Source organism: Macaca mulatta, chromosome 6 (assembly GCF_049350105.2).
Source record: "Macaca mulatta isolate MMU2019108-1 chromosome 6, T2T-MMU8v2.0, whole genome shotgun sequence".
Classification (NCBI taxonomy): Eukaryota; Metazoa; Chordata; class Mammalia; order Primates; family Cercopithecidae; genus Macaca; species Macaca mulatta.
In genome coordinates this window covers 84,579,305-84,595,728 of record NC_133411.1, presented here as the reverse complement: position 1 = coordinate 84,595,728, position 16,424 = coordinate 84,579,305, and the positions used below count along the sequence as shown (strand labels likewise).

The following is a 16,424-nucleotide window of genomic DNA, read 5'->3' as shown; positions in this document are numbered from 1 at the left end:
AATTTTAAACTACTCTCCCTTTGATAACCTTATGGCCATGCTATCTGAACTTCTACTTTGATATGTTTATTAGTTTTATGGCCTATGGTATAAGAAAGTCCAAATATCTGGAAAAAATCAACATTTAACTTAGAAAAATTATGAGGCATAGGTGAAGCTTGTCTTAATGTTATCAGGAATAGAGTCTCTCTGTAGCAATAGGAATAATTGCTAATATTAAAAAAACCTGTCTGACCTAGGTTATTAGTGCTTTACATAGATCCACTCATTTTGCCCTCACAAATAACCCTGTGGGGCTGGTTCTGTCATTACTTGTGTTTTATGTTTGAGGACAAGATGGTAGAGAGGTTAAATTAGCTGATCAAGGTCACACAGCCAGCGTGTGGCAGTCAGAATCCAAAGCTAGGCTGCTTGGCTTCAGAACCCATCTTAGCCCATTCAGCGCCATCTTTCCTGTTTGATGATTCCTTCCTCTCTTTTCTTTCTTAATATTATTGACTCCTTATCAATGTCTGGTATTAGCCATCCTTTGGGAGGTACCTGGTATTGGCATTTTTTTTTTTTTTTAATGTTTTAGTTATGGGTAGAAATGACCAAGTCCTTAGAAATTGGTGGTAAATTGGCTAGTTCCCTCAGGACTTCTAGTTCTTGTTGTAAACAGAAAATTCCATACTAATTATTGTTCCTTCAGAACTATTTTACTATTCAAATAGTTATCAGTAGGAGAACTTTTCCATTTGTTCATATTTTCCCTTTACAATTAGATTCTGGTATGCTGACTAATGTTCTGTTACAAAAATGTCAATATAAACATAATTATTGGTCTATTTGTTTTGGATTTCTTTCCTTCTTTAAATACCTTGTTTATTTTATTTTTTTGAAACATGCTTAAGCCTTTAATGTTTTGGGAAAATTGACATAAATTTCTTAAAACTTATGTTCAGAAATTGAATGTTTCATTCCTCTCAAGTGCAAAATTTCATTTTTACAAGTACACGCTACTTTAGACACACAGGTGAGCTGTACGTCATCTACCATTAAATGTCAAATGATACCAAAAGTGACCTAGTAAGCAATCAGTGGTTATAGTACAAAAATAATCAAAGGTTTAGTCAATAACTCATGAAGTTTGATGTACTAGTATTGATAAGTTAATTAAACAGATCTGTCTGTGTTCTTCCAGCCTACTGGGGCTCTGCTATGATTAGCTTTACAGCAAGGAGTGTTATAACATTGAATGAAAGTAACCGATCAGAGAATGATGTAGTCACGGAGCTATAACTACTCCCATTTCTGGTCACAGAATGGTTTCAGGGAAGGTAGGCTTTCTTTGCACACCTGCAGCCTGTCAGTGCATAGGCCTCTTGTGGTCAATATTGATTGATTCTTATAACAGAAGTAGAACAAATTTAGTGTTTTGCAACCTTCTGTGATTTAATATTGTTATGCTTTTTGCCATAACAGTCACAGAAATCCTTCTCCAATAGTGAGTAATTATAGCAATGCCTGCTAGCTCAGCTGTGGTTCTGAATGTTTCAGTATTGCCAATATAAACTCTGTGATATATTCTAGAGTTCATAATCCAGTTTTAAAAGCTGGCTGTACTTGGTGAATAAAGGTATTGCTGAGAAATAAATTGTAAGGGGATGAGGGAGAACTGGGCCCATTCTTCCTCAAAACTTTCCAGAGAACTGTAGTGTGAGATCTGAATATAATTAGTAAAGAGAAAGAGTATTTTAAAAGAAAAATTTAAAAAACCAAACCAGCTGTGTTGGTGTGCACCTGGAGTCCCAATTACCAGGGAGGCTGAGGCAGGAGGATCTCTTGAGCCCAGGAGTTTGAGGCCAGCCTGGGCAACAGAGTGAGACCCTATCTCTCTTTAAACACACACCCACACCGCCACCCCCACCCACTGACAAACACACACACACCCCTCCCCACACACCCACATACACCAAAAAAACAACCAAACTAACAAGTTAAAGGCTTTGGAGGGACTCTTTCCAATGCCTGTTGTTTTCCTCATAGTATGTTGGTGTCTTTCTATACTTTGCTGTTCAATGAATTATACCCACTGGTGTGGGAAGTTAGATCCTAGATAGAGTACTCTAATGTCTTAATTTTTTTCAGTCTACAGTTGGTCTGGAATGTGATCCAGCTGATAAGTACTGATCTTTTACTGTATGCCAAGCAATGTGATAGGTCCTTGTAATATGCAGGTGAATAAGGAATGGTTGTTGTACTAAATAGTCTCATGTTCACTCCCAGGCAGATGGGAGAAATTACTTAGTTAAATACATATTATGTGTTGATTTGATATATTGAAAGTGTTGTTAATCAATCAGTCAATCAACTGCTGATACATTGATATATATTTGATATATTGACTGCTGTTAATCAGTCAACCATGTGTTAATTGCTTTCTACCATTGCTGTATTCTTAGGAACTTTAAATCTAGTTGAGGAAAAAGTTATCTATCCTATCCTCAAATAGAGAAGTGCTTCTAAAACTGTGATCTAAGAATTTTAAAAACTTATATTTACACTTAAATATAATCTGAAACATTATAGTTTGAATCATTTGGTTTCCATCTTATAAACTAGTATCATCTATTTTTGGAACCAATTTTTTGTATTCTTGTGTAACATCACTTGGTTCCAAGTCATCATTTAAAGGAACAGTGTTTCACAAATATGTGTATTTTGGGTTTGAAAAATTCTGAAGATTGAGAAGCACTAATTTAAACCAAGAAAGTGTAAAGAGTCTACTTGTGAATATAGATGGAAAGTACATTGATAATAGAGATGGGGATCTATGGAATGAAGTCATTACCACCTTTTACTACAGTTGTAAATTTCTTGTTGGATTTTTTTTATAATAATACTACAATGATGTTGTTTTCAAATGAGAAGATGTGCAATTGGGGTTAAAAAAACAGTGATTTAAAGCATTCTTCTTTTATAAATGTATATATTATAATAAAATATGATTTTTTTCCTGCCTTAAAAGGTAAGAGCCTCTATTAAGGACATTTTATTCTTAAATGGTTTAATTTTCACTAGGTTTTCAGATGCTCTTTGGGGAAGAGTTGTCTCCTCTTTTGTTGGGGTACCTTAATAGAAATACCTGAGGACTGCCGTCATAGGCCACAACATGTAGTAGTTAGGAACATGCCTGTTTGCATCCTGATTCTGCCACTTGCTAGCTCTGTGACTTTGGGCAAGTTATATAAACCTCTGAGCCTTACTTTCCTCATCTTTGAGAGGGGGATAATTGTACCTAGGATAGGTATGAGAATTAAACGAGTAATGTAATGTAGATGTAGGGCCTCACATTTAAATTCTGGCTGGAAAGTTACAGCAGATTGAGGTGAAGAACAAAAGCTATCGCAGGCAGTTTTCCTTTCATATTCTGTATTTCCTAATTAATGTTAATACTAGCCAGAATGACAAGGATACTTTTAGAAAAGAAAGGCTATGCTGGGCCTGTAATCCCAGCACTTTGGGAGGCCGAGGTGGGTGGATCATCTGAGGTCAGGAGTTAAAGACCAGCCTGACCAATATGTTGAAACCCCATCTCTACTAAAAATACAAAAATTAGCCGGGCGTGGTGGCATGCGCCTGTAATCCCAGCTACTCGGGAGACTGAGACAGGACAATCGCTTGAACCCAGGAGGCGGAGGTTGCGGTGAGCTGAGATCACACCATTGCACTCCAGCCTGGGCAACAAGAGCAAAACGCCGTCTCAAAAAGAAAAGAAAAAGAAAAAGAAAAAAAAAAAACGAAGGCTGAGGAACTTTCCCAGGTGAAAGAAGACTGAGGAGACATGAAAACTTAAATATGATGCATGATCCCAGATCAGGAAAAATACTATAAATATAGGATGTTATTGAGAAATTCTAAATAGGGATTATTTATTAGATAATAGGATTGCATTGATGTTACATTTCCTGAATTTTGTAATTGTAATGTTAGCAATTGAAAAACATAGATGAAAGCTGCTGGGTGTGGTGGCTCACGCCAGTAATCCCAGCACTTTGGGAGGCCAAGGCGGGTGGATCACTTGAGATCAGGAGTTCATGAGCAGTCTGACCAGCATGGCAAAACCCCGTCTCTACTAAAAATACAAAAATTAGCTGGGCGTGGTGGCGTGCACCTGTGGTCCCAGCTACTCGGGAGGCTGAGGCAGGAAAATCGTTTGAACCCAGGAGGCAGAGGATGCAGTGAGCTGAGATCGTGCCACTGCACTCCAGCCTAGGAGACAGAACAAGACTCTGTCTGAAAAAAAAAAAAAGACAGAATAAAACATAAATGAAGGCTATATGAGGCCTCAGTGAACTAGTCTTGGAACTTTTCAGTAGGTTGTTTTGAAGGATGATATCTGAAACAAGACTATTGCTTACTATAGCAAGGGACAACTATGCTTTTTAGGCACAGTTTCTCTGGACATAGAGATGGCTGATATTATTGTGGATTATTGGGAAGGACAGTCTTCAGGGATTCATGGACTTTCAGGGTCCTAAGTGGTTTGATATCATCTGTAGATGTGTGGTCATGTGGGTGAGACTGCTCTTGATTGATTGGCACTCAGAGGTGGGTGTATGGGAGTGCAGTTGTTCCTGACTGGCTAACTTTCACAAGCAAGAGGCTGTCACAGATTGGTTGACTTGAGAAAACTTGTTCATTCAGGTGCCTTTTTATTGCTCTGTTGAACAGGTTTAAAACAGTTGTGGCTACATGTTGCCAAGGCTACAGAAAAATGCGTCTCTCTGAGGAATGTGGGAACTTAAAAATATTACCAATTTGAAATTTTTTTATAATTAAAGAATTTAAAGTATTATAAGAATCACAGCACTATTATTTTGTTTTGAAGGCCATCTGGAAAGATGAGATTCACCCCTGTTGTGAAATACCTATATTATTTTATCTGAACCCAAAGTAATTAATATTCCTTTTAACATAGTATGGAAAGATGTAAAGAGTGAAAGTCACTGGTTAATACCATCGCACAGAGATAGTGACTATTAACATTTTATTGTATAGATTTCTGAATTTTGTGCTTACTTGGCTTGAATCTTAGCTCTTCTATTTAATAGATACAGTACTTTGGTCAACTTGCTTACCCTGTCTGTGTTTCATTTTCTTATCTGTAAAGTAAGAATAAATACTTGTTTGTTGAGTTGTGAGGATAAAATGAGTTAATTTAAGTAAGACATTTAGAACAGTGTCTGACATGTAGTTAATGCTACATATAAGGATTTGCTATTATTACTATATTATGTCCATTCTAAGACATATGTTTGCTATTTTAAAGTTTCTGCAGTTGGGATTTAACTTAACAACTGGTGGTGATTACGATAGGTGGTGTTTTCTGTTCGTTTGTTGTTGTTCTTTCCTTTGTGGCCCATAACATAATGGTATGTTTTACAACTGGTGGTCTATCTTAGACTGCATAAAATACAGTATGTGGGCATCTATTTTTTTTAATACAGAAGTGAGATCATACAATGCATACTGTTTTACACCTTTAAAAAATTTTAGGCCAGGTGCGGTGGCTCACACCTATAATCCCAGCACTTTGGGAGGCTGAGGCAGGTGGATCACCTGAGGTCAGGAGTTCAAGACCAGCCTGGCCAAATTGTTGAAACCCCATCTCTACTAAGAATACAAAAGTTAGCTGGGCGTGTTGGTGCGTGCCTGTAATCCCAGCTACTCGGGAAGCTGAGGCAGGAGAATTGCGAATTGCTTGAACCTGGGAGGCGGAGGTTGCGGTGAGCCCTGAGATTGCGCCACTGTACTCCAGCCTTGGTGACAGAGCGAGACTCTGTCTTTAAAAAAAAAAAAAGCCTTTTTCAAGGATGTATTTTCCTTTCTTTCCTTTTCTTTTTTTCAGATGGTGCCTTGCTTTGTCACCCAGGCTGGGGTGCAGTGGCGTGATCTTGGCTTGCTGCAACCTCCGCCTCCCGGGTTCCAATGATTCTCCTGCCTCGGCCTTCCGAGTAGCTGGGATTACAGGCATGGGCCAGTATGCCCAGCTAAGTTTTTTGTATTTTTAGTAGAGATGGGGTTTCACCATGTTGGCCATGCTGGCCTCCAACTCCTGACCTCAGGTGATCCACACATCTCAGCCTCCCAAAGTGCTGGGATTACAGGTGTGATCCACCGTGCCTGGCCACAAGGACATATTTTCAATGTCCTACAGATTTATTTAATTTTGTATAGTGGATGAATAGTATAGTGTTACATGGATGAACTGTCATTTGTTTACTGTTCGTCTACTAGGACTCTTTATTGTTTAATTTTTGCTCTCGTGGAAGATTTTAGTAAGTGGAACCTGGGGACGCGGGATAACTTAGGATAACCTGAGTGGAGATTGAGAGAAAAGTGCAAGTTATATTTGGGGCTGTTTCTGTTTGACTATAAAAGGAGGTTTCGAACAGATTATAAACTGTATTGAGTACTAGGTTAAGAGCTTTAGATTTTGTTTTAAGGTTTTGTGGAGCCATTCAACATTGAAGAGTAATTGGCAAAAAGATTTTCATTTCCTTTATAACTCAGTCCATATAGTATAGATGAATGGATTGATATAAACTTAAAATGGTTGTGTTTAACATTTTTATCAACGATGAAGATGTACAAAGTTTGTTTTCTCATTAAGTTTTCATTTGTACTTATGAATTGAGAAATAGGTTGGATTATGAAATTATCATATCAAATTATCTTAACAGGGTGCCAAGATGCGTTGAATCTAAATCGTTGACAATTTCTTTAGATAAATGGAAGATTTTGCCTTTCATTTAAAGGAATTTTTAAAAAATTCCATGAGGATAGTTTGATTTTGATTTGGTCAGCAGTACATTTGGAAAAGGTGTATGGTTTTAATGAAGAATTAGTTGTATCGGTGGAAGTACCTCATCTGGAGCAAGTTCTTGTCTAGTTCGCTCTGTTTAGACTTTATTTGCAGTTTATAGTGCCACGCTGAAAAAAATTGGAGTGAGTTTAGGAAGGAGCAAACAGGATGGCAGAGGAACTTAAAGCTGTTATGTTTCATGAGAAATTAGGGTACAAGGAAGGAAGGTCATGACAGTTGTCTCTAAAGTAGTCCAGATTGATCAGTATGACTCGAAATACGATCCAGTATAGTACTGTTTTTATATTTCCAGCACCAATTCCAGCGATCGCCAACTTTTTTCCTCATTTCCTGTGTTCTTTGAGTATATAAATTAAAAAAAAAATTTTTTTTTTTAATTTTTAAAATTTTTGAGACAGAGTCTCTGTCTAGTCGCCCAGGCTGGAGTGCAGTGGCACAATCCTGCCTCACTGTAGCTTTGACCTCCCGGGCTCAGGTGACTCTTCCATCTCAGCCTCCCAAGTATCTGGGACTACAGGCACATGCCACCATGCCTGGCTAATTTTTTTTTTTTTTTAACTAGAGATGGGATTTCACCATGTTGCCCAGGCTGGTCTTGAAGTCCTGGACTCAGGCAGTCTGCCTGCCTCAGCGTCCCAAAGTGCTGGGATTACAGGCGTGAGCCACTGTGCCTGGCTAAGTACATACCTTTTAGGTATATACTATGCTGGTATCTTTGAAGGATAATCAGGGATGTGAAGATATTTGAGAAGGTAGATACAGGTTATAAATAGTGCTAGAAGGAAACAATGGATACATTTCAACTCAAATTCTAGTTTTTGTTTTTTTCTGTTCATAATTTTGTGTAAACTCAGTGATTAAATTGCCTGTAAAAATTGTTTTCAAGACTGGGCACAATGGCTCATGCCTGTAACCCCTGTGCTTTGAGAGGCTGAGGTGGGAGGACCAGTTAAACCCAGGAGTTCGAGACCAGCCTGGGTAGGCAACACAGGGAGACCCTGTCTCTATAAAATACTAAAAAAAAATCTGGGTGTGGTGATGCAACCCTGTAGTTCCAGTTACTGGAGAGGCTGAGGTGGGAGGATGGCATGAGGCCAGGAGGTTCAGGCTGCAGTGAGCCGTGATTGTGCTATTGCACTGTACCCTGTGCGACAAAGCAAGACAGTGTCTCAGAAAAAAAAAAAAACCAAAAAACTGTTTTCAGAACACATCCAATATTTCTGAATTTTTATTACGTTAAATTGGTATTAATAGTCACACATTATTCTTACTGGACTGAAAATATCATGTAATGCATGTTGAAATGTGAGTATTAACATAAAAATCAGAGTTAGGGCTCTGGACTCTTTTAACAGATGAGGAAACAAGTTCCCGTAACATATAGTTAGTGGTCGGGGCCTAAATTCTTTCTTATTATTTTTTAAAGAGCTAGGGTCTCTCTATGTTGCCCAGGATGGCCTCTAAGTCCTGGGCTCAAGTGATCCTCCTGCCTCGGCCTCCTGCATAGCTGGGACTACAAGCGTGCACACCATGCCTAGCTTCTTTCTTTTATTTTCATCCCTCATTTTGAAAATATTTATACAATTTAGTTAATATTCTTTTTTTTTTTTTTTGAGACGGAATCTCGCTCTGTCGCCCAGGCTGGGGGTGCAGTGGCCAGATCTCAGCTCACTGCAAGCTCCGCCTCCCGGGTTTACACCATTCTCCTGCCTCAGCCTCCCGAGCAGCTGGGACTACAGGCGCCCGCCACCTCACCTGGCTAGTTTTTTGTATTTTTTAGTAGAGACGGGGTTTCACCGTGTTAGCCAGGATGGTCTCGATCTCCTGACCTCGTGATCCGCCCGTCTCGGCCTCCCAAAGTGCTGGGATTACAGGCTTGAGCCACCGCACCCGGCCTAGTTAATATTCTTATAGGAGATCTGCTGAGGGATTTTTTATTCCCTTCAAGAGGAAGGGGCACTTTTATAGGCTATTGCTATTGTGGACTGGACTGTTAAAATGATTACTTTAAAGACTTTTTCTGTTGCTACTTATTATCCCACAAAATATTATTTTTATTTTACAATCTAAGATGTGACCAGATTCAGTTATTTACGTGAGAAAAACTGAGCATGGATTTTGGTATAGCAAATACTGAGTTTTAAATTTTCACTCTGGCTACAAATAAATGATTGTTTTTTAACAGATCAAGAAGTTGGTATATGTTTACCTGGTTCGATATGCTGAAGAACAGCAGGATCTTGCCCTCCTGTCCATAAGCACTTTTCAGCGAGCTCTGAAGGTAAATAATGGAGTGGGTAGGCAAATAGCTACAAGGTTTCTGCAGAGTTGAAAGTGTGTCATTTAAAGAAGTGGAGCAATAATCCACTAAATAGCACAGTAGTGTCTTGAAAGAGTTAAAGGCCTCCTATAGTGCCTACTCAATACACTTAGAAAATAATTTATACAACCAACTGAAACCTTGCTGTATATGTTGCAGCTTCTGTATGTTTGTTTATATTCAATATAATTATTTTCATGCTTCAAAGAACTGTTTATCATTATACTAGTTTTTGAAAGTGTGCGAAGGGGGTTATCAGACATTTTTAAACATGAAATTGATGACCTGCAGCATTTTATTATTATTTAAGTATAAAAACCCAGCATATTTAGTAATAAATGACCAACGAGAATTATAACTATTACTTTTATTTAAAACATTATTAAAGAAGTAAACATTTATTTATTTCTGTCTCTTTTTCCCCTTCCCATATACTAGTTGTTCATTTTAAATTAAGTAGCTTTCTTTTGCTATTGTTCTATAACACCCTTTAAGCACCTATTAACTACATCTTAAAGATGTCTTTGAAATATTGTAAAGTTGAAAATTTGGTGAATATTTTTGCACTGTTTTTAGGACCCAAACCAACTAATTCGTGCAAGTGCTTTGAGAGTTCTGTCAAGTATTAGAGTGCCAATTATTGTACCTATCATGATGCTTGCTATTAAGGAAGCTTCTGCTGACTTATCACCATATGTTAGGAAGAATGCAGCCCATGCAATACAAAAATTATACAGGTAGGTGCATTGTTAACAATATACAAAGGATCTCTAATGTTACATGGAATGTTGTAGACCACAGAGGCTTATTTTAGTAGCTCTTTTAGCTAGCCCATTCTTATACTAAGTAAATCCAGTGACCGTATGATGGTATTTTCCCGGCTGCAAACGTTCCTTACACATCTTTAATTTTGTTTTGGCTGTAGAGATGCTATGCAGGTTTTTATTTGTGAGGCTGTTAGAGCCTGTGATAATTTATAGATTTTACAACTTAAGAATAATCAGAATTTGAATTCTCATCTGTATAGTCTATCTCATGTACACATATGCTTGTATTATTAGAAAATTGAGATTTTGTTTTTCCTGTTTACGGTAGAATCTTAAGCGTGTGATCCTCTCAACTCACTTATATTTGTTTTCCCTTCTATTGTTGTTCCTGCTGCTCCCTTCCTTGTCTAATTCTTTTCCAGAGCTATTTTATTAAGTAATTTAAAAAAGTGTAGTGATTTGAAATATAGTGCTATACCATATCTGTGTGATATTTTAGAAATGTTATGCAATATTGCACAATGCCGTGATCTCTGTGGAAAATTTACTGTCCAAATAGAATTATCTACAACAATTTGGTATTATTTTCGGCTGTCATTTATTCCTCAAGCTTTTTGAGACTCTCTTCTGTTTCTGATGTTGTATTCACAGTATCATGCTAGGTGTATTTAGATGTATGAAAACAGTAGAGGATGTGGCACTTACTTATGAATAGCATATCATGTATTTGCGGAAGAAAATCAAAGACATGCCATAATTAAAGGCAATCTATAACTGAATAAGATATTAGCACTTGATACATATGTATATACAAAGGTACACTAGCAATGTCTTTGATAGGACAGGGACCTATCATATTTTGTTACCAGAAAGTAAAGATGTAATGAGATGGGTGTGGTAGTGAAATACTGCTTTGAGAAGGAAGACTTAAGCTGAAATTTGAAAGAATTAAAAAGTTTGTCCAGATAATTATAATGCTTAATAATAAATATATGTGTTTGTAAAAAGTGAAAACTTTTTTTCCTGTGTTAACTGTCAGACAAAGTTGTTTTTTTTTTTTTTTTTTTTTTGAGACGGAGTCTCGCTCTGCCGCCCAGGCTGAAGTGCAGTGGCCGGATCTCAGCTCACTGCAAGCTCCGCCTCCCGGGTTCCCGCCATTCTCCTGCCTCAGCCTCCCGAGTAGGTGGGACTACAGGCGCCCGCCACCGCGCCCGGCTAGTTTTTTGTATTTTTTAGTAGAGACGGGGTTTCACTGTGTTAGCCAGGATGGTCTTGATCTCCTGACCTCGTGATCCGCCCGTCTCGGCCTCCCAAAGTGCTGGGATTACAGGCTTGAGCCACCGCGCCCGGCCTCAGACAAAGTTTTATCATGCTTCTCACTCACCTTTTCTCCTTATAAACTTATGGGATAAGATGCATGCTCACTGTAATGATTTAGAAGTCCTATCACTGGGCTTCAGTATATTTCAGCCTCAATGCTTGCCTCTCCTTGCCTTGAGCTTATGGTCTGTTAGTATTCTATCTCAAATGTTTTAATCTTATTACTACCTCTTATTTTTCTTAGTTTTAGTTGGCAGATATGCATGTCTCTATCAGTGAACTAGTATTATATAAAATTCTTATTTGGAAATTCTCCATATTTGTTTTTGGCAAGTATGTATCCATAGTAAAATAATGACTGCTGTCTTGTTATTTTTTTCCTCCCATTTGAAAAAAGAGTTTGTGGTTTTATCTACTTAGTTACTTTCTTGAAAGTTTCCAACTCTTTTAGAAGTGAACTTATTCTTTCAGTACTTTCTTAACTAAACCATTGATATCTGGTTTAGTTCATATGAACAATATTAGAGGGAAAGATTAGGACACATTCATGAGAAAAACCATCCCATTTTACGTTGTTTTTTCTTTATTTCTAACTTATAATAATTCTTGCTCTCCTTTCCCTCTTTAAAAGTTTCTCAACATCCTTGAATTGGTGAGTTTTTTTAAAGCTAGAATTAAAGGGAAAAAATTAATATAAGTTCTTTTTATATTTTTTAGCCTTGATCCAGAGCAGAAGGAAATGTTAATTGAAGTAATTGAAAAACTTCTGAAAGATAAAAGCACAGTAAGTAATGTCTTTTTGTGTCTTTGAAGTAAAAATGTGCTTTATTTACGTAGTATCATTTACCATTATATATTTTATATAGTTATATTTATTGATTTCAAAATGATATAAATATTAATGGCACACAGGCCTATTTTTGAAGAACAAAAATTTTCATGTAATGAGAAAGATTGCATTTGGAATTTTAGATCATTAAGTGTTTCTTCATCAGAATCTGAAAAAAGGCAAGTTGGGAAAAAAATATTTTTGTTTAACCTGTGGCTAAGTGGTTAACATGGTAAGATCAAGGAACAGAGGTGACTCATGGGGGGTGTGAGTTTCTAGTGTATTAGTATCTTAGATGGGGCTTTTGTACCCACTTTTTATGTTTTGAAACTACTGGGGAAAAGGATTCCAGGTCATCTTAGGATGCTATCACAGGGAGTATGTGCTATCTATGCATAGCAGCTATCTAATATAGTGGGCACTAGCCCCATGTAGCTGTAGCTATTGCTTTATGGCTTAGCATTTGATCTATCCTGGATGTTCAATAAACATTTGATTAGAATGTGTATTCTGCTGTTGTTGAGTGGAGTGTTCTATAGACATCTGTTTTATCAGACATCTCTTTTTTAGTGTTGTTCAAATCTTCTACTTTGCTGATCTTATGCCTACTTGTTCTATTCATTATTGAAAATAGGGTATTGAAGTCTCTTTAATTCTGTCAGTGTTTACTTCATCTATTTAGGAGCTTGGATGTTTGGTGCATATATGTTTATAATTTTTTTAATCTTCCTTTTGTCATTGTAAAATGTTCCTCATCTCTAGTAACAGTTTTTGTTTTAATGTCTGTTTTGCCTGCTATTCTAGCTTTTTTATGGTTTCTGTTTCCATTATATATCCTTTTCCATCCTTTTACTTTCAGCCTGTTTATATTTTTGCGTCTAATGTATGTCTCCATAGACAGCGCGTAGTTGGCTCTTGTCTTTTTATCTGATCTGCCAATGTGTGCCTGTAACTGGAATGTTTAATCCATTCACACTTAATGTTGTTATTAATATAGTTGAATTTGAAGCTCTCATTTTACTTGCTTTTATATGTTTCATACCTTTTTGTTCCTCATTTCTCCTTTACAGCTTTTTCTTAGATTAAGTGAATATGTTCTAGTGAACATTTTAATTCTTTTCATGATTTTTTTCACTATATATTTTTGAAAATATTGTCTTACACTTGGAGATTATACTTCTAGTTTCTTTCCTAGACCATTTAGTAAATATCTGTTAGTCTGTAGTATACCAGAAATCATTATTGCATTTCTTCTATGCATAGTTGGCATAACGTAGGAGGTAACCAAATATAGATTGATTATAAATGAAAACAGAGAAAAGCAATTTGATTCCTTTTTGTCTTCTGTATGACAGGCATGCTATCTGCCAGATATGAAGTCAATATTATTAATATTATGGTTAACTTGATTTTAATAATTTAAAAAAATACTTAGTTTTTTTTCTATTATAAGTGCAAGAGATTGACTACGTACCATGGAGAACAGTAAGATTTACAAGAAGCAGATCTCTCATTTTAATGAGGTTTACCATCATTTCTGCTACATTATAGACTACGAGAAATTCATTGGGTGGCCTGGGAATGAACTCTGTATAATATGTGCATGTCTTCCCAGACAGGATACAGCATATCATAGGTAAAAACAGCAGCGTTTGAATCAGGTAGAACTGGCTTAATGTCTGAGCATCTGCCACATAGTATATGTACCAATTCTTTATGAGTTTTAGTCTCCAGATTTGTAGGGTTTGTAATATTTAATTTATAAATTTACTGTTTGTGTTGAAAGAAAGAACTATTGTATATAAAACCCTCAGCACAGTTCCTAACACCAACCACATAGGATGTTGTTAAAAATTCCAAATAAGAAATAAGTACTCAAAAAGGAATGTAAAGAATACAGTATCTGTGTAAAATTGAAATGTCTCTTTCCAAAATACACTAGAAAGAAAAAAATATTGAATACTTGTTCATCGCAAGTATTTAATATTTGTTGAATGACTGTTGAATTAATTTGTTACATTCTTGGTAACAGTAATTAAGTGTGTAGTATTGTTTTTAATGTCTCCCCCACCCCCATGCAGTGGTTTCATGCTCAGTGTTCATAGGTAGATTCTTTGGGGGCTTTGGTGGCCTACCCTTTGTGAGGCACTCGTTTTTCCTAAAGTGTAATATACTATATGTTTATTTTTTAAAAAATTAATACATATTTCTTTTTCTGTCTATAGTAAAAAAACAAAGTTTTTACTGACACCTGTAATTCTGGTGGTATAGCACAGAGTTCCTTCTAGCCTCTTTCCTTTTTATATTTGTAACTTCCTATTCAACTTTAAGAAATGTGGCTCTGGCCAGGCACCGTGGTTCTTGCCTGTAATCCTAGCACTTTGGGAGGCCAAGGTGGATGGATTCCTTGAGCCCAGGAGTTTGAGACCATCCTGGGCAACATGGTGAAACCCTGTTTCTACAAAAAAAAAGAAAAACAAAAAAGAAAACAAGAACCGCGACTTCTATTTCCACAATCTATTTACATTTTTACTGAGTCCCAGAATGCAGAATGCAGAATGCAGAATGCAGAGAAATGCAGAGAAATGCTTCAGAATTGTTAGTACTATATCTCTGTGGGGTATACAGTAGCATGGGGCCTAATAATTAGAGTTAACTATTTGTTTAGAGTTGTTTTTGTCTTTAGTCTTTTTTTTTTTTTTTTTTTTTTTTTTTTGAGACAGAGTCTGGCTCTGCCGCCCAGGCTGGAGTGCAGTGGCCGGATCTCAGCTCACTGCAAGCTCCGCCTCCCGGGTTTATGCCATTCTCCTGCCTCAGCCTCCCCAGTAGCTGGGACTACAGGCGCCCGCCACCTCGCCCGGCTAGTTTTTTGTATTTTTTAGTAGAGACGGGGTTTCACCCTGTTAGCCAGCATGGTCTCGATCTCCTGACCTCGTGATCCACCCATCTCGGCCTCCCAAAGTGCTGGGATTACAGGCTTGAGCCACCGCGCCCGGCCTAGTCTTTTTTTTTTTTTTTAATGCTATGGTAAATCAAAATTGCTTCAATTATTTATATCTTTGAACTCTTTATGTTGGTATGTAAGAAAGCTATTGATTTTTTTTGAATGATAAATTTTATATTCTTTTTTACTGAATTCTATTGTTTGAGTTAATTTCCTCATTCATCCTCCTTGGGGGTTTTTTGTTTTTTGTTTTTTTTGGGTTTTTTTTTTTTTTTTGCATGACAAAGGGTCTTTGCTTTTAAATGATTATTAGTACACCAAGTAGTAACATGTAACAAGTTCTTGAATTCTGTTCTCTTTGATTAAGTAACTAAAAGTGGTCCAAACAATTAATATTATGGTTAACTTCATTGTTCTAACCACTAGCAGGAATGGACTACCAGATGTCGCAGAAGAAGGCCAAGACTTCACCCCTCTTCTGCCTAAACTACTTCCGGATGGTTCTCTTCTACTGGGTCTCCTCTACTTTAGTGCTGCAGCTGCCTTGGGATCCCAGGGCAGCAGCCTCCTTGGCCTTGAACTCTTTCTGCCTTTGCAGGCAATATTATTCAATTTCACCTTGAGCTGCTGCTTTGGTCTGCTTCTGCCTCCGTTTCTTTCACTGCAGGTCTCAGACACCCTTTTCAGCAACCTGCAGCAGCTGCTGGATCCCCTGAGACTGACTGGCCATGACAGCGCCAACTCTGAGGCAGAAGCAAGCGGCCTAAATCTCTCTCTTTTTTTTTTTTTAATTAGAGAATGAATCAGATCTGCAAATAGAGATGTTTTACTTCCTCTTTTTCAGTTCCTAGAACTCTAATTTCTCTTGTCTAATTATATTGTTTAGTGCCATCACTGCAGTTGTATTCAATAGTAGTGGAGATGGTGGGCATTCTTGCCTTGTTTCAGGCTAAAGGAAATGCTTACATTGTGTTTGCATTAAGAAAGATGCCTGGCCCTGAAGATTTTATCTTTGAAATATAGTACTTTTGCAAGGTGCTTCAGGATTTCTTGATATGGGTCAATTGTTTTGCCTTGGTACTCATTGAGTCCTTTTAGAATGTAGATTCAGAATTTATATTATCTCTAGCAAAGTGGTTTTTTTTTTTAAAGATTATAATTTTAAATATTAACTCTGTTATTTTTTTTCTTCTTCAGGGATTCCTATTTTATGCACATTGGATCTTCTTTGCCTGTTTTACATTCCAGCCATTGTGTCTCTAAACATCTTTACTTCTTTCTTTATCTCATTTTTATTTTTTTGGTTCTTTTTCTACCTTTAATATCCCTTTTTAAATTTTCATTCAGTAATTTTATTCGAAGGACACCTTGCA

The 16,424-nt window shown here is 37.0% G+C and overlaps 1 protein-coding gene across 3 annotated transcripts in view; it reads left to right on the top strand.

Annotated features, from left to right (window-relative positions):
- AP3B1 (adaptor related protein complex 3 subunit beta 1) overlaps positions 1 to 16,424 on the top strand; it is a 298,620-nt gene that overhangs the window by 59,644 nt on the left and 222,552 nt on the right. For all 3 annotated transcript variants that reach the window (XM_028849534.2, XM_028849535.2, XM_028849539.2), the window contains exons 4-6: positions 9,057 to 9,152; positions 9,768 to 9,928; positions 11,996 to 12,062. In XM_028849534.2, the coding sequence (XP_028705367.1) occupies positions 9,057 to 9,152; positions 9,768 to 9,928; positions 11,996 to 12,062 (324 nt within the window). The remainder of the gene's footprint in view (positions 1 to 9,056; positions 9,153 to 9,767; positions 9,929 to 11,995; positions 12,063 to 16,424) is intronic.